Source organism: Equus przewalskii, chromosome 26, assembly GCF_037783145.1.
Source record: "Equus przewalskii isolate Varuska chromosome 26, EquPr2, whole genome shotgun sequence".
Classification (NCBI taxonomy): Eukaryota; Metazoa; Chordata; class Mammalia; order Perissodactyla; family Equidae; genus Equus; species Equus przewalskii.
In genome coordinates this window covers 17,353,120-17,375,751 of record NC_091856.1, presented here as the reverse complement: position 1 = coordinate 17,375,751, position 22,632 = coordinate 17,353,120, and the positions used below count along the sequence as shown (strand labels likewise).

The following is a 22,632-nucleotide window of genomic DNA, read 5'->3' as shown; positions in this document are numbered from 1 at the left end:
AAGGAATGTAGAGCAGCCCCTGGGAGCTGCAAAAAGCAAGAAACAAGCTCGCCCCAAGTGCCTTCAGAGGAATACAGCCCTGTCTACACCTTGATATTAATCCACTGGGGCTGATTTCGGACTTTTGACCTCCAGAATTATAAAATAATAAATTCCTGTTGTTTAAGTCACTTTTTAGAGAAATCACCTGGTATGCGGGTGAGGGAGCGGATAGGGATAGAGATGAAACAAGACTGGCCATAAGTTGATAAACGTTGAACCTGGGTGATGAAGGCATTCGGGTTCACTGAACTGAAGCTCTCTACTTTAGCATATTTGACATTCCTCATAACGAAAACGTATTTTAAAAACTACATATGCATATATATGTTGGAACCTACAAAGAATTCTATTTGCATGCCTTACAAGAACCCGTTACATATTTCAAGGTTCAATCTTAAAGCATTTACATTTTTATAGCACTTGATTCTTTGGTAAAGCACTTTCTCATACATTATATTTCATACTAGTTCACAAGAAAGTATTTCATAATCTGTGAAACAAAAGCAAATTTCCTGTAGATGTCACTGAAAAGCTACTATTTCTGAGCAGGAAATCTGGACAAAGAGTTCAATTGCTCAGTCTTGAAATGTCCAACTTCCTCTTGTCAGCATTTAAATTGCTTCTTCTGTGCAATTCAACAAATGTTTCGTGCATACTCACTACATGACAGAAAACTATTTTTCCTATCCTTGCCAAACTAACAGAAAATATTGCTCCTAAGCAAAAATAAGTAACAAGTAAAAGAGCATTAAGATTAAAAACCTTGTCCCTACAAAGAACAATCACCAAGCTTGGTTTAAGTCATAATGCTTGAAAATTCAACCAATGTTCAACCACTTCTTAACTTAGCTACTGGGTAAGGTAAAAGCATCTATATGCTTTTTTAACAGTACAAAATAAGGAAGGACTGACTAGAAAATGAAGTCAGAGTTTTTACTGATTATTTCGTATTAAGAAAAACAGTTGTTGCATTACACATTTCTTATTAATTCTTAGGAGTTTACCAGTATCCAAAACAAAACTAGGTGCATGATAAATACTAATGCATCCTTCCTGCAAAACTTCCTTGATAAAAATGGAAGCAAAAAGGGGCCGAGTGGTTAAGTTCCTGTGCTCCGCTTCAGCGGCCCAGGGTTTCACCGGTTCAGATCCTAGGTGCAGACATGGCACTGCTCATCAAGCCATGCTGAGGCAGCGTCCCACATGCCACAACTAGAAGGACTTACAACTAAAATATACAACTATGTACTGGGGGAGGCTTTGGGGAGAAGAAGAAGAAGAAGAAAAAAGAAAATTGGCAACAGATGTTAGCTCAGATGCCAATCTTTAAAAAAAAAATAAATGGAAGCAAACATTAAATTTCCCAAGTGAAATTAAACACTAAATGTATGTGCTCCATCTCTAAAATCTATCTGTGGCCATCGAATCATAAAATCTCTCTGCTGTGTAACTAGTTGTGTCCCAGCAAATGAAGTAGTGCTAAAACCAACTTCTGAGCCAAAAAGTAAACTAAAAAACAAAAATCATGTCACAATGAAGACTTTCTGGTGGCTCCAACTATCAGATAATAAAGAAAAGTGAATTGTCATCATACGATGATGAGTACACACATCCAGTAAACTTCTGGTTTTAAGGTAGCATTTTAAGAGCATAAGATTATTTCTTTCTGCTTTTAAAACTGCACAGGAACAAAGTAATATAAAAAGAAAAAAATCTGTTGCAGCACCAGAAAATAAAAAGGTACCATTAACAGGCCAGAATTTGTTACAGACACAAGGCAGAAAAGACTGCATTCAGAGAAAAGTCAACCAATATCAACCATCTTGTGATTCTACTCAGGCAAAGGAAAGGTTGGCCTAGGAAGGAAGGGGTTGGGTTTCTCCAGCAGAGCCCCAGAAACTGCCGAGTTCAGAGCTACAGGGCTGGAAATAAGGGCAGGCCTAAGGACAGCCAATGGGAAAAGGGAAGTGAAAGAATTTGGGTTTCACCACAGAACCCCAGTCTGGCTGGCTGCTCACCCACAGCTTCACAGAGCTCCAACGAAGCCCAGGTAAAGAAGGAACTTTATCTCCATGCTCCTAATATAAGCAGTAGAATCTGAAAGTTCAGGGATTCTCACACATTTTTAACCACAGCTGACTTAAGTTGGCCAAAAAAACCCTGAAAACATGATGCTAAGTGAAAAAGTCCAGTCACAAAAGACTAACTAGTATATGATCCTACTTTTATGAAACGTCCAGAACAGGCAAATCTGTAGAGACAAGAAGTAGATTAGTGGTTGCCAGGTCCTGGAGAGGAGAGAAGGTTTGGAAGTGACAGGCAAGGAGGGGGAGGTTTCCTTTTGGGGGGATGAAAAGGTTCCAATGTTGATTTGCTGATGGCTGCACAACTTATGACTATACTAAAAGCCCTTGACTTGTACATTTTAAATGGGTGAATTGTATGATATATGAATTATATCTCAATAAGGCTGTTTTTTTAAAAAAAAAAAGAAATAAAAATTTAAAAATAATATATATTACACAGTTTACAGGGTCTCCATCTAATAAACTTCCCTGGGCAGGGGTCCCTGTCTGTCTTATAACCTCTCCCCAGGGGTACTCACCAAGCCTAGTAAAAAGACTAACACCAAGTCGATACTTAATAACAGATAGGCAGCTCCTAGAAAAGTTGCTATAAAATGAATTTCTGCAGGGAGAAAAAAAGAGTTTGTTTCCAGTTTGACTTTCATGTTTAAATCAGAGATACTCTCCAATACTAAATCTCTCTCCACTCCAGAGATGCACCAAGAATTTATGAAGAAATTTGAGTCTCTACTTGCTTCTAAAGTACCTTCCTACTCCCCAGACTATAGCAAACCATACTTAAAGATACTCTGCATCCACCTTGAGCATTCTGGAGTTTTGGCTTCAATGTCAATGCATGAGTGCTACTATATTTCACCAGCAGGTGGCGCTGTCTAACCTTTGATCTTTAAGTACCAAACTTCAAACACTACACTAGCCGCCAGGAGGTGGAGCATAATTCTCCTGATGCAGAGTGGGCTATGCATAAAGAGCTACTTGCTTCCAAAGAGAACGGTATAGAAAGGGAGAGAAAAAATAGTACCTGTACAGTGGATTTGAAACCTGACAAGCACTACCTAAAGTCAGGTGATCAAGGTTACCATCAACAGTGATAAATACTGTTGACAGTAGGTACCCTTGATATGATACGATGCAAATGGCACTTTACCTCTGTGCTTTTCCTCCCCAAAACACATCACCCCAGTCTAATCATGAGAAAAACATCAGAAAATCTCAACTGAGGGACAGTCTACAAAATGCCTGACCAGTAATCCTCAAAACTGTTAAGCTCGTCAAAAACTAGGAAAGCCTAGGGGCCAGCCCTGTGGTGTAGTGGTTAAGTTCATGCGCTCTGCTTTGGCAGCCCAGGGTTCACGGGTTCGAATCCCAGGCACAGACTTACACACTGCTCATCATGCCATGCTGTGGTGGCATCCCACATACAAAAAATAGAGGAAGGCTGGCACAGATGTTAGCTCAGGGCCAATCTTCCTCACCAAAAAAAACAAACAAACAATAAGGAAAGCCTAGAGACAGCCTTGATGGCCTACTCAGCACTTTCACCGCTTCGTTTGATGGCCAAGATTCATTTCCTGGTCATGGAACCACACCACCCGTCAGTAGCCATGCTGTGGTGGCAGCTCACGCAGAAGAACTAGGACTTACAACTAGGATATACAACCATGCACTGGGGCTTTGGGGAGGAAAAAAGAGGAAGACGGGCAACAGACGTTAGCTCAGGGCAAATCTTTCCATGCCAAAAAAAACAAAAAAACAAAAAAAGGAAAGCCTCAGAAATTGTCACAACCAAGAAGAAGCTAAGACATGATAACTAAATGTAATGTGGTTTCTTGGATGAGATCCAGGAACAGAAAAATGCCATGAGGCCAAAACTGACGAAATCTGAATAAAGGACTTTTGGTCAATAATAAAGTATCATCACTGGTTCATTAATTGTGACAAACATGCCATACTAATGTAAAATGCTAATGACAAGCAAAACTGGGTGTGGGTATGTGAGCACTCAATGTACTATCTTCATAATAATTCTGTAAATCTAATACTGTTCTAAAATAAAAAGTCTATTTAAAAAAATTAGCTAGCTGCCAATTTTGCCAAATTAAGGTTTTATTTTAAGAAATAGTTCCAACTGCTTAAAAATTGAAGTTTCTTCTTCAGGAGAGTTTGAAGTGATTAGAAGACAGAAAAGCAAAACTTCAGGCTTGGAGAGCAGAGCAGATACATGGGAGGGAGGGAGATTCCCCAATAACGAACGGAGCCCCAGCAAGACCCATCATTTCCATCGCAGCACTAGCATCACGGCCACTTTTGCCTTGAAGACCAAAGAAACTGCCAGAGTGGTCACAGCATATTCAGCCTCTACCAAACAGGGGGGAAAAGCAGCACTAGAAGATGCAGTGTTAACAGGAAAATTGGCGGTGCTAAGAAGTTATTCAACCAAAGTTTTCACCGAAAGATAAAATCCCGCTGAAAAGTTTTATGGCCCAAATTGCCCTAAAGCACCTAAAGCACCTAAAGCCCAAAGAAACATGTGGGGTCTAAATAATAGTTATTACTTCTACTAAAAAAAAAAAGTAGGGTGCTGGCCACATGGCCGAGTGGTTAAGTTCATGCGCTCCGCTGCAGGCGGCCCAGTGTTTCGTTGGTTCGAATCCTGGACACGGACATGGCACTGCTCATCAAACCACGCTGAGGCAGCGTCCCACATGCCACAACTAGAAGGACCCACAACGAAGAATATACAACTATGTACCGGGGGGCTTTGGGGAGAAAAAGGAAAAAATTAAATCTTAAAAAAAAAAATAGTAGTCAGAAAAGTACTCGATACCCATGTTGATTTAAGTAGTCTTTTAAATCTTATTTGCTCCAGTTCCCTTAAAAAAAAATGTGCAGATATAAGCAGTAGATAAATGTTATGCTGCTTCAATCAACAGAGGTAGGACGCTTTTGGATTCGTTTTTTAAATGAAAAACTATGGTTGAATGGACCGTGTGCTGGATTCCTGCTCCCTGAATTACCCTCGTCTAAAGAAAGCCCAGCCAGCTGTAATCTGAGGCATCATCCCTCACCTGGCGGCTATCCAAACCTCAAGAATAGCGTCTAGGAAGGGTGGAACAGACAGGCTTTACAGAGGCAGCAACTGAGAATTAGGACTTTCCATACCTCAAAGAGGTAATTGTCATAATGAAAGTGAAAATCTACCCCACGCCACTCAAGATAACTGGCATACTGCACAGCAAACTAGAAACGAAAACCCCAAAGGGGAAATAATATACCGCATCCACAAGCATGCTTTACGAACATTTGATGGGTGAACCTGGTATAAAATGTCAGGCAGTTTGCCCATAGTTTAAGGGGTGAGAGCCGAGTGAACATCGTCAGAAAAGATACTGCAGGAAGAATGAGTAGCAAGCTGTAATGACTTAGTACCTACGGGAATGAGATGAGTGGGTTGCGATTCTTCTAGTTTGTTCCTCAACCAGTCAAAATCCTGGTATCTTCGACGAACAGAATATTCCGGCAGGTCAAACTCCACCCGAGTGCTCTGCAAATAAGAAGAGGGGAACAAAACAAGCATAAGGGAATAGTGGCATATCTTGGCAGAAGAGAAGGAAAAAGCTCTCTCTGAATAAGCAAGCTGGGCAAGGACACACTTTCCTTCCACCAAACACATCAGCCAAACGACAAGGCTTACCAACACAGCATGATGAGTCTGGGCCACCGGGTCCAGTGAGACACAAGGATCTCGAATGAAAATGTCAAGGGTTTTTTTTTTCTACCCTCAGGAAATGGAACTCAACTATCCCTCACAATTGTGCTTAGAAACATCTGATTCATTTCCTCCAAGCTTAACTTTAACAATTTCTTTTAGAAGAATAGCTCCAATGAGGATATTGCTACCAAACCTGAATTACTAAGTCTTCACCTTCTGCTAAACATGCTTATGAGTTTTGACAAAGGCAGAGGGGAAATAAACAAACAAAAAGTAAAGATAAGAGATCACCTGCTTACTTAGGAACCAGATTAAACGAAAAAACGTTCTGCTGAATCTGCCATATTCTGCCAGAACCATAACCTTGAAACTATACTGTATTTTAGATTCACAAGAAAAAAATCTAGAAGGGAACAATAACAAAATATCATTGTATTGCAGAAGAATATTAATCTCTTCCCCTTTTCCTAAATTTTAACAGTTTTCTGAAATGTGATTGTGGCACTTAAATAATGAAAACCAATGTTAAATAAAATTAATTTATATCAAAACAAGATTTACACATTAATTCGCCCCAACTAAAATTGTGTCTCAGATAAACCATTTTTCCCTATTAGGGTTAATGACTAGTCATAGTTCTCAAAAATTAAAGTACAAGATAAAAATTGCCCAAGCGCCATTTATAAACTTACTCCCTCAAGCCAAAAGTCTGTTTTAAACTCCAACACCAAGAAAATCCTAAAAACACACAAATAAATGTCATCCATCAAAGAGAAAGCTGTGGACAGCACTGGCACTCAAAATTATGATTTCATCCTCTCCAAAAGCCATGCTCACAGTCTGAGCCAAATTGTGACGTTAAAGGACTCCGTCTTGGACTAACCCCCAACCAACTCATCCTGCATCTTTTCCCCTTTTCAAAGTCCCACGAACCAGCACGTGCCCGTGAAACACAACCCTCCCCTGTGATGGGCAGTAGGGGTGGGAAGATGCGGGGACATTCATTCAACTTAGATATTGGTGATTTATTAGAAGACTCCCCAAAGGAATTAGCACGGTAGAACTGGAGGGGAAAGAAAAGAATACTTAAATCGAGAGAAGAAATCACTATTAAACATAAGGTGTACTCAGGCATAAGGGTGATGAAAATACCGGGGGCAGATAGCCCGAGACTCCTTCTGAGGCAGGGCAGGCAGAACTCTGCACCTGAGCCATCCTACTGCCCCTGCCAGACCCCTGAGACACTACCACGCCTCCGGGAGCCTTGGTTTCCTCAACAATAAGAAGAGAGTTGGAAGGGACGTTCTTCAAGACCCCACAGAGGCCCCAAAAGGCTCCATCTTAGGACTTGCCGATGATTATGGGCCCATGAAAGGTAGACATGGACAGGTGGCAATCGAATACATTGTACATTGTTTCACTGTAAACAGAACTGATGGAGGCTCTACTTTCTGTCTTCCTAAATGTTACATGATATTAACTGATCACTTCTCTTTATCATTTGCAAATCCACTTCATAAATTATAGCTTATGTGACATTTGGGCTCTAACTTTGAAATCAGTATTTGCTAACTACAAAAAGGAACATGATAAAACACAAGTTTTGTTTCTGCTGTAATCAGTTTTACTTTCGGGGTACTGACTTTTTTCTTCCCCCTTCTATTTATTCAGGTTAGATATATTTACTTTAAAACTTAAGGAAAAATAAAGAAATAAAAAATAAAAGATCAGCCATGATCCCCCTAAACAGAGAAAAATGCAATTAATATTATGGTTTTTATCTTTCTTTATTTTTTCTATGCATATTCACTCGCTCACTCATATTTTCTATATCTCTTTAACACATATATGTTTCTATGTCAGTAAGTTCAGATCTAAACAATCATTTTTAACATACATATAGTATTTCACTGAATGGATATACCATGATTAAACCAAAACCCCATTTAAGTTAATTCCAATTTTCCAATCAATAAACAATGCTACAGTAAACATCACTGGACACCTGTTTGATAATTCTCTTAAAATAAATGCCTAAAGATAGAATTGCTGGATTAAAAAGTACATCTACTTTTGGGGCTGGCCCCGTGGCCGAGTGGTTAAGTTCACGCGCTCCGCTGCAAGCGGCCCAGTGTTTCGTTGGTTCGAATCCTGGGCGTGGACACGGCACTGCTCGTCAGACCACGCTGAGGCAGCGTCCCACATGCCACAACTAGAAGGACCCACAACGAAGAATATACAACTATGTACTGGGGGGCTTTGGGGAGAAAAAGGAAAAAATAAAATCTTTAAAAAAAAAAAAAGTACATGTACTTTTAATTGAAAAACTGCCTCCAGAAATATACCAACTTATATTCTTATCACATATTCTCATCAACACTGGTTATCTTTGATGGGCTTCTAACTGAAAAATAATATATCATCTTTGTTTTCCTTTGTTTCTTTAATGACTTAGTATTGAGCAGTCTTTCAAATATTTGTTGGCTGCAGATTTTTCTTCTTTTGTGAGGGCTTTTTTTAAATTATAAGTCTTTTTCATTTGTGTCAGCTCCTTACAGCCATTGGCCTATCATAATTTCCAAATGGTTTTTCTGATACAGCATTTTTTTTTTTTAAGATTTCATTTTTCCTTTTTCTCCCCAAAGCTCCCCGGTACATAGTTGTATATTTTTAGTTGTGGGTCCTTCTAGTTGTGGCACGTGGGACGCCGCTTCAGCATGGCTTGATGAGCGACGCCATGTCTGCACCCAGGATTCGAACCAGTGAAACCCTGGGCTGCCAAAGTGGTGTGCATGAACTTAACTACTTGGCCACGGCGCCAGCCCCCTGATACAGAATTTTTAAATTCATCCATTTTTTCCCTTTATGGTTGCTTCTTTTGGTGTTATCAATAAGAAGGCTGTCCCCATTGCATGCTTTTAAAAATAGTCACCTGTCGGTTCTCCTTTATTTACGGCATTTATGTTTATGTCTTTAATTACTGCTATTCTACTTCTAGGAATCTACCATTAGAAAATAATTTTTAAACTATGGCAAAGACATCTGTATAATGATATTCACTGCAATATTATTTAAAATAACAAAAGAAAGAAACTAAATGTCTAACAATAAAAAACAATTAAGGAAATTATGGTATATTTATTCTACAGTTATCAGTAATCATGTTTGTAAGACATTTTTAGTGACAAAAATGCTTTAAAGGACTTTTGAGAGAAAACGGCAGGCTACAGAATTAACTGTGCATACATTATTATTTCATTGGTGTTAAAAATTTGGATATAAAAGGTTAGAAGAAAAATCTAGAACTGATAATGGCAACTGCCCTCTATATACTCATCCTTATTTCCAAATTTTCTACCATTCTCCTATAATACTTTTATAGTCACACACAAAAAGAATGTTCATTTTTTAAAAGCTTTAAGGGCATAAGGGATTCAGCAAAACAGTAAAAATTCGATTCTTTGGAAAGCAATAACGTAAAAAATCATCACGAAACACAAGGGTGCTCACATTCTCTGACCCAATATTTATTTTACTTATTTTTAGCACAATTTGTTGTAGAAAAGATACAGTGATAGATGAAATACGATCAAGTGACATAAATTAGGGGGCTGGCCCAGCGGCGTAGTGGTTAAGTTCATGCACTCTGCTTTGGCAGCCCAGGGTTCAGATTATGGGCACAGACCTACACACGGCTCAACAAGCCATGCTGTGGCAGCATCCCACATGCAAAACAGAAGACTGGCACAGATGTCAGCTCAGGGACAACCTTCCTCTGGCCAAAAAAAAAAAAGAATTTCTGTTGAAAATACAAAGGAAAAAGCATAATGTCACAGTAAAACAACAACAATACTTATAATGTCAATAAGTAATAATCACCCAAGAATAAGGCACCGTAAACCATCACGGCTAAATCAAATCCAGAGAATTTGCAGATGTTGAAATTATTCAACACATAAAATCAATAAGTAAGTTTAACGTTTCTAGGAATAAATTTTTTTTTAATGATGTAAATTAGAAGCAGGTAAGAAAGATAACAGAAAAACAAGGACAGAGAGAAAAAGTAGAGCCAGGAGCGAGGCTAGCAAAACACACCCACCACAGAATTCTGCATACTTGCTAAAACTGGGCCACAGACATTACTGTGAATTTCTGGAGAGACATCCAGTCAGTTATAAGACTCGAAGTACTCATAAAAGATGCAAGCCAATAAAACTCCAACTATGAGTTTGTAGTAAATTTTTCCTCTGTGAAATTCAGGGTCCAACTTAGAAAGGAAAATAAAGTAAGAAGTGTTTATCTCTATTTTGTAATATCTGTGGTAAACAAAACAATAAAAAAGAAAGAAAAGTGCACACCAACAATTCCATAATCAGAGACAAGCACTCCAGCATTTTGTCCTGTGTCCTTGCGTACCGTGTTCCGGTTCCACGATCTAGAATGCTCCACAAAGATCACCAGGTCATGGGGACACACCTAAAGTCAGATCTACAAATAGGTAACCGAGCACAAGAGCTGTAATGAAGAACATCCATTTTCACCATTGCTCCATATGAATAATATTTCCTTGGTCATCTGCAGGCATCCCTGCTAATTTTTTTAAGTTCAACACTTTGGAAGACCTAGCACAGAGCCACAGGGTAATCAATCACCCAGCACAGCACCCTGTGCATTGGGCCTCACCCTCCCACAAAAGAACTCCTCTTCTCCCCCAGGAGCTGATGCGCCCAACAACTATGGCCTGGAGCCATTCCAAAGAATTTCCATTCGATCCAGAATTTATGACCAATTCACTCTAGAGAGATTTGGTTTTCATCATAAATGCCATCTGTCCAGGCCACAGCTGGACCTAAGAGGTCTGAGTGACCCCCTTCCCCACAAAGGGACTTCTTTCCTTATCACACAGTAGTCAGCTAATCTTATTCTGCTTCAGAGGCCCCCTACCCTAAGAGAACACCTGAGAATGATGACTAGAGAGACTTTTGGCCTTTCCTCACGCTCCTCTGGGCTTCCTTTCTTGGGACATGAGCGGCCAGTTATCTCCTTCTCAGAGCTTTCCACCAAGCCCTCTGGAACACTCACTCCAAAATTAATAAATTCCTATAGTTCTTCAACCTATCCAAATTCTGAAAGCTGGCTCTCCCCTGAGAATACAGCCTCTCTGCTGTCCCATAAGTGGAAAGCTGCTCATTTTCTCACATTTCACAAACCTCGCCCCACCCTCCAAGACCAAGAGTTCCTGCTGACATCCTCTTCATTCCACACTGCCCCTTACCACCACTCCTCCATGGCCCTGTGAAAACTCTTCTGAGGCTCATGCCATCAACATATATACGCCTCTATCCCTCCTCATACCTGTCCTCTACTGACACCCCTGACATTTCTCCTGATTCCCTGAAGATTCCAGCAGCTGGCTCTCAGGTTTCCTTTCCAAAGCTCTTTTGTAATCCGGGTGCCCTTGAGATCCAAGTGGTTTGCACATAAAACACCTACCTCTAAGCCAACAATGTCTCCTTCCCCTCCCATGACCTCTCCACAGGCTTTGTCATCAGGCAGAAATTCAGACGTCGCCCTCTCTAACCAGCACCTCCTGTATTTCAGACTCTTCCTTTCCCACATCCCTGGTTTTTCAGCCTCTTGGGACCTATGGTTTCTTGACATTCACTCCATTTCTATCTTTACTTCCTGCCTTATTCAGCATCAATTCCAGGATGCTTGCTTGCCAATATCCTAAAGACCCCTTCTCCACTGTCTGTTCACACAACTCTGGTAAAAATGCAACCATCCATTTCTTGCTTTACTAGCCCCGCGCGTGTGAGTACACTCCTGGAGGAAAAACAAAATCAGGCAAACACCAATTGACACAATAAATTCTACAACTGGACCCTCGACACTGCCAAGCAATCTTCTCATACTTCCTTAGTCAACTCTCTCCCTCATTTCTATATCAGTTAATGCAAGACCTGAAAAAGTTTTGAAGACTTCTAACCCCCACTTCGAAACCTCCCCTTTGTTCTTAGAAGACCTCATCATCTATTCACAGAGAAAACTGCAACTATAAGCAAAGCCTCCCTCAACTTCCTGCCACAGAAAAAAACCCTTCCCTTCTTCCTCAAGAAACAGTGGAAAAAGTACAACTTTCCCATCGGAGGCCACTCCCTCCCTCCACTTCTCACGATACTCTCCTTCCACCTTCTCAGTGGCTTCCATCCTACGCTCCAATCTTCAACCTCATGTCTCCTTCTCTATCAACACTGGCTTCTTGGCACATAAACCAGTCTCTTCCATCCTTTAACAAACAAACAAACAGCCCCTCCCCCTCAAATCCACATCCTCCTCCCACTACTGTTCTTTATACTGACTTTTCATTGCCAAACCAACACTCGTGGTGCCTTTTTTTTCTTACTTCTCACTCATCCTAACCCGCTGCAAACTGGGTTCTGCCCCACCGCATCAATGAAACTGCTCTCACCAGTCATCAATATCCTTCTTGTCATTAAATCTAACATTCACTTTGTGATCGTTATATATAACTTGACCTCTGAGCAGCATTTAGCCTCTGTTGACCAGTGAGGCATTTGAAAAGAGGAACCAATTGGGCCATAAGACTTGGTGATGACTAACTGGTGATGGAGTAAAAGACAAGAGGGGGAGGGCCTCTAAAGGGAGCTGAAGGCTCCTCTCTATTTCCGCAACCTCTAGTCTATCTCCACATCATCAGCAGTCTCGATAGTCAGGCCATGGTGTAGACCACAGCGCTGGGGAGATGGAGAGGCAGTGGGGGAGCGAGGAGGCAACCCTCTCTTGAAAATCACGTCTTTTGGAAGTGTAGCACAAGACAGACCTGGATTCAAATTCTAGTTCTACCGCATATTGGCTGCATGTCTTTGAGCAATTTTGTTAATATCTCAGTGTCTCAGTTTCCTCATCTGCAAAAATAAGAATACTACCAGTACCCACTTAACTGATGATATATTTAAAGCACTTAGCACAAAATAAACGACAGCTCATCTATACAGTGGAACAGTATCACAGGCTCAGAAATGATAGCATAAAAAGTGTTCTTACTGGCATTTACTAGCATAGAAAGATGTTTGCAATGTATTAGTGAATTGGTACCATGGAAAATACTCATTTTTGTAAATGTATATAGAGACAAATAGTTCAGAAAGTTATAAATGATTATTTCTGGCTGGTGAACCTATAGGTTTTCTTTTACTGTTTTAGCTTATTTGAGTTTTCTAATTTCTCTACAATGAGCACTTATATGAAATACAAATTAAAGGGTTTCTATCACAAAAAAAGTACAGTATGTAGTAAGTGCTCAATAATTAGCTACTACAGTCATGCACTGCATAATGACATTTTGGTCAACGACAGACTGCATATACGACAGTGGTCTCATAAGATTAGTACAATATAGCCTAGGTGTGTAGAAGGTTGTAACATCTAAGTGGTACATTCTATGATGTTCACACAATGACAAAATCGCCTAACAATGCATTTCTTAGAATGCATCCCTGTCGTTAAGTGACACATGACTGTATTACGATGTTACTTTCTAGGATCCTGCAGAGAAAAGAACCAGGATCTGCCTGCCCTGAGAAGGCCTAGGCTGGCTCTCCACCACTGGAGAGAGAAGATAGCCACAACTTAGATCTCGGTGAATGCTTTGCCTACATTGGCTCTCAGCCCTAAGCTCACTTGAGCTCAGGCAAAAAAGCTCTGTACTCTATCCAGCGTTGGTCACTGGAATCTGAATTAGGACTGGGGAGTTGAAGCTCAAATTAATAAAGTAAGTATTTGTATGACGTTGGTCTCTGACCATTAACTTTGCTAGAGAACCACAGCAGAAGTAGGGTCCAGAGATAAGACGAGGTGTTAGGAGCTTGTGTTCCTGTTTGTCTTCTCTCTGATTCCCACACATCCCTACATACCCTTTAACACAACATTCAGAAAGAAGGCTCCAAAGGCATCACCAAGATATCAAACCTGGTGTCACTATTTGAAACAGGAAAAGAAAATAACTCTGGTTTGGGATCAGAAGTGGAATTGACGGTAAAAAGTACAACTTAATTCTGCCACAAGTTCACCTGGAGATGTTAGCATCACAGCCAAGTGACAACGTGGGACAGAACATGGAAAGGGTTATCCCAAGTCATTATCTGACTTACAGGAAATCAAATAACCCCAGGAAAAAGGATAGAAATAAGAACACAAAGGAGAAAAGGGAGGAAGGAAGGAAAAAGAAGAGGCACAGGAAGGATCGGTGAGCTGCAGCGTGTGCCCGAGCCTGTGAATCAGTTAATAGGCCCTGCAGTATAAGCATTTGGGGAGGTAAACTGCAGAGCAGAGGAATCAAGGAGGGCTGGGAAAACCTCAAGGTAGGCAAGTATTGCTGCGCCAGTGAGGCAGTCACCTTGTCATTCAGCTGTTTAGAGCACAAATTAAAGCAAAACAAGTTTTGCATTTCACTGTCTATAGGGTAAAAAATAAATTGACCCTAAGGGGAAAAAAATAAGTAACTAGAAATAATTCATAGGAATATATGCAGTGACCTAGGACCTCTGAGGATATAATATACTCGTAAGCACCAAGCTCAACACCCGGGAAATAGTAGGCACCCAGTGGCAATGGTCTTGGGGGTGACTGCTAGTGCATATGCGTGAGCACGCACACACAGACAAATTTTCAACTGTGAACCAGGCGTGGAAAGGACAAGGCAGTAGTAGCGGCACATGGCAGAAAGTCAATAAATATTAGTTCCCATCCCTCCTTCTCTTACTCCTTTCTCCCCTTATCATCAAGTCTAATTTCACCAAATTATGATCAGGATCTCATCAGAGAATTAGGCTGATACGATGATTCATAAATTTCAAGAGCAATGTGATATTAACATGTTAAATAGTATCATGATAGAAAATAAGTGAAAGTACAGGGATTAAATGTTTTATGTGAAAGACTGTAGTCACAATTTCTCCTTCATTTTAAGATAAAAACTTGCATATAATCCTTTTAATCTGAATATATCCACTCGCTCACAAAAGCCATACCCACAATTGTAATAAAGGTGAACAAAGTTGTACAAAGGGAGGGAGAAAGCAAAGGCCGAAATCACGGTAGCAGGACTCCAATTCTCCAAGACCATTCAACACAGGCAGAAGACAATGAAGGGACCTACTTTGGTGGTGATCCTATACGTGATGTAGGTCTCCATTGTACAGACATGCTTCTTGGGATCATCAACAGTGACAAAGAGATCTCTGGTCTCACCATCAAGGTCATCATCAAGTTGAAGTCTGTTGAGAAGGGAAGATGAAGAAGCTGGACTCGAAGTGCCCACTGGAGTACCACCGTTTGGCAAAATGAGATCCTGAAAGAAAAGAAACACCTTATAAATTAAATGAAAACACACACCTGGAGAATATCAGCAAAAGTAGCTGGTTTAGCCAAATCAAGAGACATTTCTAAATGCAAAAGGAACTTTCAAAGTATCTGAGCCTCTCCTCACTTCATGTTTCTGAAGTGAACAGGTCTTTTACGACCAAGAGAAACAAACTACGGCAGTGCCCTACAGCAAAGCCGTGCCAGTTAATCCTCCAGCAAGTGCCGGAGGAACCAACAGAAGCAAACACTTCAGGGACAGAGAACGTAATAGCCCACCACTGTCAGACTTCCACACAGAAAGAACTCTCTGGGCACACCACATATTCTCTTTTATGAGTATCTACTTTTTGAGAAAGTATATACTTTCTCACAACCACCACCTGAGCCTGGGTAAACATTAACGGGCCTGACAGAAATAGACACACAGATCAATGGAACAGAATCGAGAGCCCAGAAATAAACCCACACATATATAGACAGCTAATTTTTGACAAGGGAGCTAAGAGCATACGATGGAGAAAGGAGAGTCTCTTCAATAAATGGTGTTGGGGAAACTGGACAGCCACATGCAAAAGAATGAAAGTAGACCATTATCTTACACCATGCACAAAAATCAACTCAAAATGGATTAAAGACTTGGATGTAAGACCTGAAACCATGAAACTTCAAGAAAACATAGGCAGTATCCTCTTTGACATCGGTCTTAGCAGCATATTTTCAAGTACCATGTCTGACTGGGCAAGAGAAACAAAAGAAAAAATAAACAAATGGGACTACATCAAACTAAAAAGCTTCTGCACAGCAAAGGAAACCATCAACAAAACAAAAAGACAACCTAACAACTGGGTGAAGATATTTGCAAACCACATATCAGATAAGGGGTTAATATCCAAAATATACAAAGAACTCATACGTCTCAACAACAAAAACAGCAACAACCCACTTAAAAAATGGGCAAAAGATCTGAACAGAGCTTTCTCCAAAGAAGATATATAGATGGCCAACAGGTAGGTGAAAACATGCTCAACATCATTAGCTATCAGGGAAATGCAAATCAAAACTACAATGAGATATCAGTCAGAATGGCTATAATTAACAAGACAGGAAACAACAAGTGTTGGAGAGGATGTGGAGAGAAGGGAACCCTCCTACACTGCTGGTAGGAGTGCAAACTGGTGCAGCCACTATGGAAAACAGTAGGGAGTTTCCTCAGAAAATTAAGAATACATCTACCATATGATCCAGGTATCCCACTGCTGGGTATTTATCCAAAGAACTTGAAAATACAAATGCATAAAGATACATGCTCCCCTGTGTTCACTGCAGCATTATTCACAATAGCCAAGACTTGGAAGCAACCTAGGTGCCCATCAAGGGACAAATGGATAAAGAAGATATGGTATATATACACATGGAATACTACTCAGCCATAAGAAATGATGAAGTCCAGCCACTTGTGACAACATAGACAGACCTTGAGGGTATTATGCTAAGTGAAATAAGTCAGAGGGAGAAAGTCAAATACCATATGATCTCACTCATCAGTAGAAGATAAAAACGACAAACAAACACATAGCAACAGAGATTGGATTGACGGTTACCAGAGGGGAAGGAGGAAGGGGGGAGGGAGGAGTGCAAAAGGGGTAATTAGGCGCGTGTGTGGTGATGGATAACAATTAGTTTTTGGGTGGTGAACATGATGCAACCTACACAGAATTTGAAATATATTATGATGTACATCTGAAAGGTATATAATGTTATAATCCAAGGTTACTGCTATAAAAACAAAAATTAAAAAATAAATAAATAAATAAACCATTAAGGGACCTGAACCCCCTTAATACTTAACCCATTTAAAAACTCAATCAACCATCACAAAGAGACAACTAAACAGTATGTGCCTCCTGAAAGAAGTTCTCATCACCACCTACAAAGTATGCTTGCCAAAAAATGGAACCTGAATCCTGAACAAATCTCTAGACACATCAATTTATAGGAAGTATAGAGGAGCGAGGAATATGCTCAGCAATATTATGAGGATGCAGTCAGCAAAATCCACACTATGTGTAACTAAAGAGAACCAAAGACCCAGTTTCTTCAATAAATAAAGTGCAAGGAAAAGGGCGAGACAGAGAAGGAGCATCTACAGATGTAAAGAAACAAGAAATCCATTGACAATCGCAAGGGATCTTGATTAAAACAAATGTTAAAAGATTTTTGAGATATTCATGGAAATTTGAATATTGATCAATTATTTGATGATATTAAGGAATTAGTAGGTGTGATAATGGAAATATGATTTTACAAAATCTTCATCTTTTAGAAGTATATACTAAAATATTCACAGATGAAATCAGAGGATGTCTGGTATTTGCTTCAAAATAATTAAGAACGCGTAGATGGGATAGACAATACAAGATGTCCCAAAGCTGATAATTGTTGAAGTTGGTACTTATAAGTTCATTATACAAGTCTCTCCTCTTTTGTATACGCTTAAAATTTTCCAGAATAAAATAAAATTTAAAAAGTGTGGGGGAGGGGAGCAAATGTCAGAAAAGAAAGGGAAGGAAAGATAAAATTATGGACTTCTTTCTCTTTAGGCCTTAGCAGGAAGCCACATCCCTACAATTTCAAAAAAAGGCACAGTCTTACAGTTACCTTTTTTGGTTTTAAGGTTTGATGACAGAACAGAGCCCTGTCTAGCAGCAGATGCGAATGCCGCTGCATGTCACCTTGGAGTCATTAGGAGGCAAAGACTAAGGAACAGGGCAAAAAAGTAACGACGCCATGGAAAGGGCCTTGGTCAGGAATACAGAAAACATTCCTGACCTGTGGGTCATCAGATCACAGGGTGAGGGTGAGAATTCCCCCGAACTGTCTTTTCTCCTGAGCAGTCTGGATATGACTTAGCCCCAAGATAAGAGAGAACACAGAGGAAAGAGAGGTCAACCTAGCAGTCACATCCCTGAGCTGCTGCTGATCATGGGACATCTGGGAAGAGGGCTGGGACAAGGCAGAAGGAAGGAAGCATGGCCTGGGGTCAAGGGCAACATCACCCAACTCTGCGGATGATGGAAAGTAAACAGAAAAGGCACCTTCCTTTGTCTCCTGTCTCCACTGACCACAGACAATTCAGTCACATAATTACCTAGGCAATGTTAAAAAAATTTTTTGTCATTACTGAAAGGGTACCATTTTCACAGAAGGTACTCACGGGAATGGACCCCACCCTCCACTTTTCCTCAACTATGCTTCCGACTAGAGGGCAGATCCAGGAGCTCGTCAGCTGGAAAGTCAAACCCCTCAGCAGCTGCTATCCGTGTGGACAGAACTGCAGAACCTAGCCACAGCAGCATCCAGCAGATCTGTCTGCTTTCTCAGCATACTGACACCACAGGGCATGCAGTGTCCATACCCCACTGTCTAGGGATCTGAGTGGGGACATCTTCTCTGAAACACTGAGACAACCATCATGTCTTCATCATTTCAGTAAATATTTAAACACTGACTTCAGGCAAGGCACCATGGCATTGCAGAGCCCCCCCTTACATTTTATCAACACTAGCACACTGGGCCTTAGAAGGGCTCAACCGATGGCTAAACACCGCACAAAAGAAGGAAAGAATTCAAAATCTTTAGTCAGATAAGCCAACGTCAGCTCAGAGAGCAGTTCTCCACAATCTGGCCTGGACCAATCTTAGCAGCCTCGTTTCTCACCAGGCCATCAATTTCCCGAACCAACCATGCTGTTTCATACCCCTCACCTTTGCTTGCAAAGCGTCCCTCCTCTTTTTTATGTAGAGGTCTCCACGTATGTCACAGGAATCTGCTCAAATGCCCCCTCCTCTTGGAACCCTTCTTTGACCCATTGCCTGGCAGAATTTGTCACTCCCTTCTCAGAACTTTGAAGATACTTCCACTGAAGCAATTTTCACAGTTTTAATCACTTATTTACATACATAACATCCACAAACACTGGGAGTCCCCAACAACTGTAACTGTGCCTTGTTCACCTCTGTGTGTGTGTTGTGTGTAATTATCTGTCCATCTGCTTGCAGGTCTCCCAGTGACTCTGAGCCAACTCCCCTAACCTTTGCTCTGGGGACCTCAGCCAAAAACCTTCCAGAAACAGCCCACACAAAGGTCTGAAACGTCTTGGCCAGAGAGTGGGAAGTTAACTAGTTCTCAAATCAGTTGGTGGAGGTGGGGGAGGGGAGACTCAGTCAACCAGATCTCGTCACACACTGCAGACTCTTTCCTCTTAGGACAATACGACCAGGAAAAGGCTGGAACTCTCATTACGGGGCATTTCACGGAATATTATTTGAGCATGTACAAATAGTTAACAATGCCTGTAATTCCTAAAAAGGGATGTTACCACCTCACATTTCCATGGCACATCTGTACACAGTGCTTCCACATTCTTATTTCATTGTACCCCCCAGCAGCCTCATGAGGTTAGCAGGACAGACACTGCCTCTACGTCCCAAGAAGCAGACTTGAAAAGGTTATGTAACGGGTCCAAATATATGGGAGCTAGTCACTGCTATGCTAAGAGTTGAACCCGGTTTCTGGTTCCTAGTTCGAGGTCCTTATCAAGCTGAATCCCTTTTGCATGGCTTTTTCCAACCCAATACTGTCTCTCATCTCCATTCTCTGACCATAAATCCTTTCGGGTAAACAAGGAGCTTCTGTTTTCAAAGCCAGTCAAGGAAAGCTAATTTTTCCCCTTAGGGTCTTAATACAAGTTATTCCCCAAATGACTCCCCTCAACATATGGTCTCCATGAGAAATAAAGGTGGAGGGAAAATAGGAAAATCTCAGGAGGAAAGTGCAGGGGGTTAGGAGAACGGAACGACCCAGGTCCTCTGTCCCGAGAGTCTGCCTCCCTGACTCACTGGGAGACCTGAGCTCCAGAGAGGGTGCTGTGGGATAGCAGCACCTTTACAACCAACATCAATTACAGGAGTGAGAGCATCCCTCGCCTCAACGCGAAAGCCTCCAGTTCTATTTTCGCCACCCTATAATCAGTCCTCTATGCTGCAGCCAGGCTGTTCTTTTAAAAATGGGAATCAAAACATGTCACTCTCCTGCTCAAAACTCTCAAAGACATCATCCAATCACATTCAAAATAAAATCCAGGCTTCCTCCCATAACTCGCCAAGGGCCAGCAGGACCTTGTCATTCCCAATGACCTCATCACGGACATGCTCCCCGCAGCTCATCCCGCTCCAGATGCTCTGCTCTTGGCTCATTTTGTCTTTAGGGCCTTTGTACTTGCTGCTCACTCTACCTGGAACACTGGGATTGCCATGTGGCTGGCTCCTCTCTTCAAAAAGGTTTCTGCTCAAATGACACCTACTCAGACAGGTCTTCTCAGCCCACAAAAGTCTAAAACCACCCCTGCACCCCTCCATCATGTTCCAGCCCCTGCCCCGGCATCATTTTAGTCACAGGACTTATCATTATCTGATCATTTACTGCATATTGATTGACTGTCTGACTCCACACTAGTCTGTAAATTCCAGAAGAACAGAGACTTTGTCTTGTTCACCCCTCTGTCCTCAGGCACAGAGTAGGTTCTCAGTAAGTATCTGATGAATGAATGAGTCTTCGAAACGACCCAACTCAATCCCTTGCCAACTCAATAAACGTCTGTTGAATGACAACAAAACTGAAGCTAACCTGAGCCAGACTGCCCAGTTTTGAATCCCATTTCCACTATTCTCTAGCAGTGTGACTTAAGCCAGTTTCTTAATCTCTCTACTCTCCAGTTTCCTCATTTGTAAAATGGGTACAATGGGATTGAGTTAGTATATGGAAGCAAGTGGAATCGTGGCCTGGAACATGGTAGGTGCTACGTCACTATTAACATACTCACACACACAAAAATGAAGTCAACTTGTCTGCGAGTATTCTTGCATTCCCGTTTAGACTATTGGGCTGGCTTCACAGTAGACAATAAATACTGCTGAAAATACAAATTGCATACAGAGTCACAGTTGGTGCCTCAAATACACTTTCCTTAATGATTTCACTGTAGCAACAGATATTGACAGTAGCCCTTGCAAGTGTTACAACTATATAGTTGATAAACAAATGAAAACTCTTCATTGCTCCAAAATATCAATTCTCACCATGTAGGCTTCAGTTATAAGAGAATTCCTTCTCCCCTTCTATCCCTTTTTATCTAGGTAGAGAAACACATTGCTAGGCTGCTTCAGAAACTCTCTGGTCCAAAGAATGTCACTTATAAGATCCATCATTTAGTCAGCCAGCCACAAGACAGATTATTAAATTAACATAAATCACCGGCAAAGTCCTATATTACATTAAACATATGGTTTATGAAAAGAAAGTGGCATACATTAGGACCCAACATGGGTTTAATAAAAACAAGTCACACTAAGATACTCTAATTTCTCTTTTTGATACTATTAGAGGAATATGGGCAACATGATGATCTAGTTTCAGAAGAGCAAGACAAAGCCTCTCGAGGCATCCTTACCGTTAAGGGGAGAAGGAGGGCCCTCTGAATGCACAGACTGCAACTGGTTTGTCTTCATTTACCTCCCTCCTGTCAGGCACACAGGAGATGCTTGAAGAATGAACGTGACCTCCACAAACTGAACAGAACACTCTTGATTGTTGACTTTGTTATAAAGTTAAATTTAAGCCCACTTTGGAGAATAAAGCCAAATGGAAAATCTCAAAAATGTTCTGTTCAAAGATGTTCATAATGGAGCAAAGTACACAGAGTGAACTCTGGAAAAATCCCAAAGGCTCAATAACCAGGAAATGATTGTGTCCACATTAATAAGAATGTTACACACTATGTAAAAATTATAAATCTAGATTTCTAGATAAACTCAGTGAATTGAGCACAAGCCTTTGCTTTCTCCCTCTTTCTAGTCTCCAGAAACTAACTTAGCAACCTAGAGAGTGGGAGAGAAAGAGCAGTGAGGGAAAAAAAGAAAAACAGTGACTGGAATCGTACCAGATTGGAAACTAGGAAAGGCTGCCACCCAAATGCCAAAACTTTCAAAGATTTTCTACCAGATATAACTGGGACACAACTGAGAAAAGAACTAAAAGGTATCTTTAACCCATGTCACTGAGGTTTACTTAAGGTTGTCAAGGTTACCTAAGAAGTAGGAAATAACATGAACCCCTCACATACACCCTAATTTGAAAGTGCAATTGGTTGGGGGGGATGTGGGAGTGGAAGGGCCCACAGTGGGGGAAGACCACCAGAGTGGCTGTGTGAGCAAGGGGACGCCAAGCACAGGCCGATATACCACGTAAGGACCACCAGCAGAGGGCACCCTGCCCACACGGCTTCATCTCACCATGAGATGTAGAGATGCAAGAGAAAAGTGCTAAGAATATGAAGGCACCTGGCTG

General features: G+C 41.1%; 1 protein-coding gene across 1 annotated transcript in view; it reads right to left on the bottom strand.

Annotated features, from left to right (window-relative positions):
• The window catches only part of SNX30 (sorting nexin family member 30), a 117,387-nt gene that overhangs the window by 52,494 nt on the left and 42,261 nt on the right, over positions 1-22,632 (bottom strand). The window contains exons 2-3 of the mRNA XM_008513171.2: positions 15,023-15,214; positions 5,563-5,673 (exon numbers count right to left, since the gene is read on the bottom strand). Coding sequence (XP_008511393.2) covers positions 5,563-5,673; positions 15,023-15,214 — 303 coding nt within the window. The remainder of the gene's footprint in view (positions 1-5,562; positions 5,674-15,022; positions 15,215-22,632) is intronic.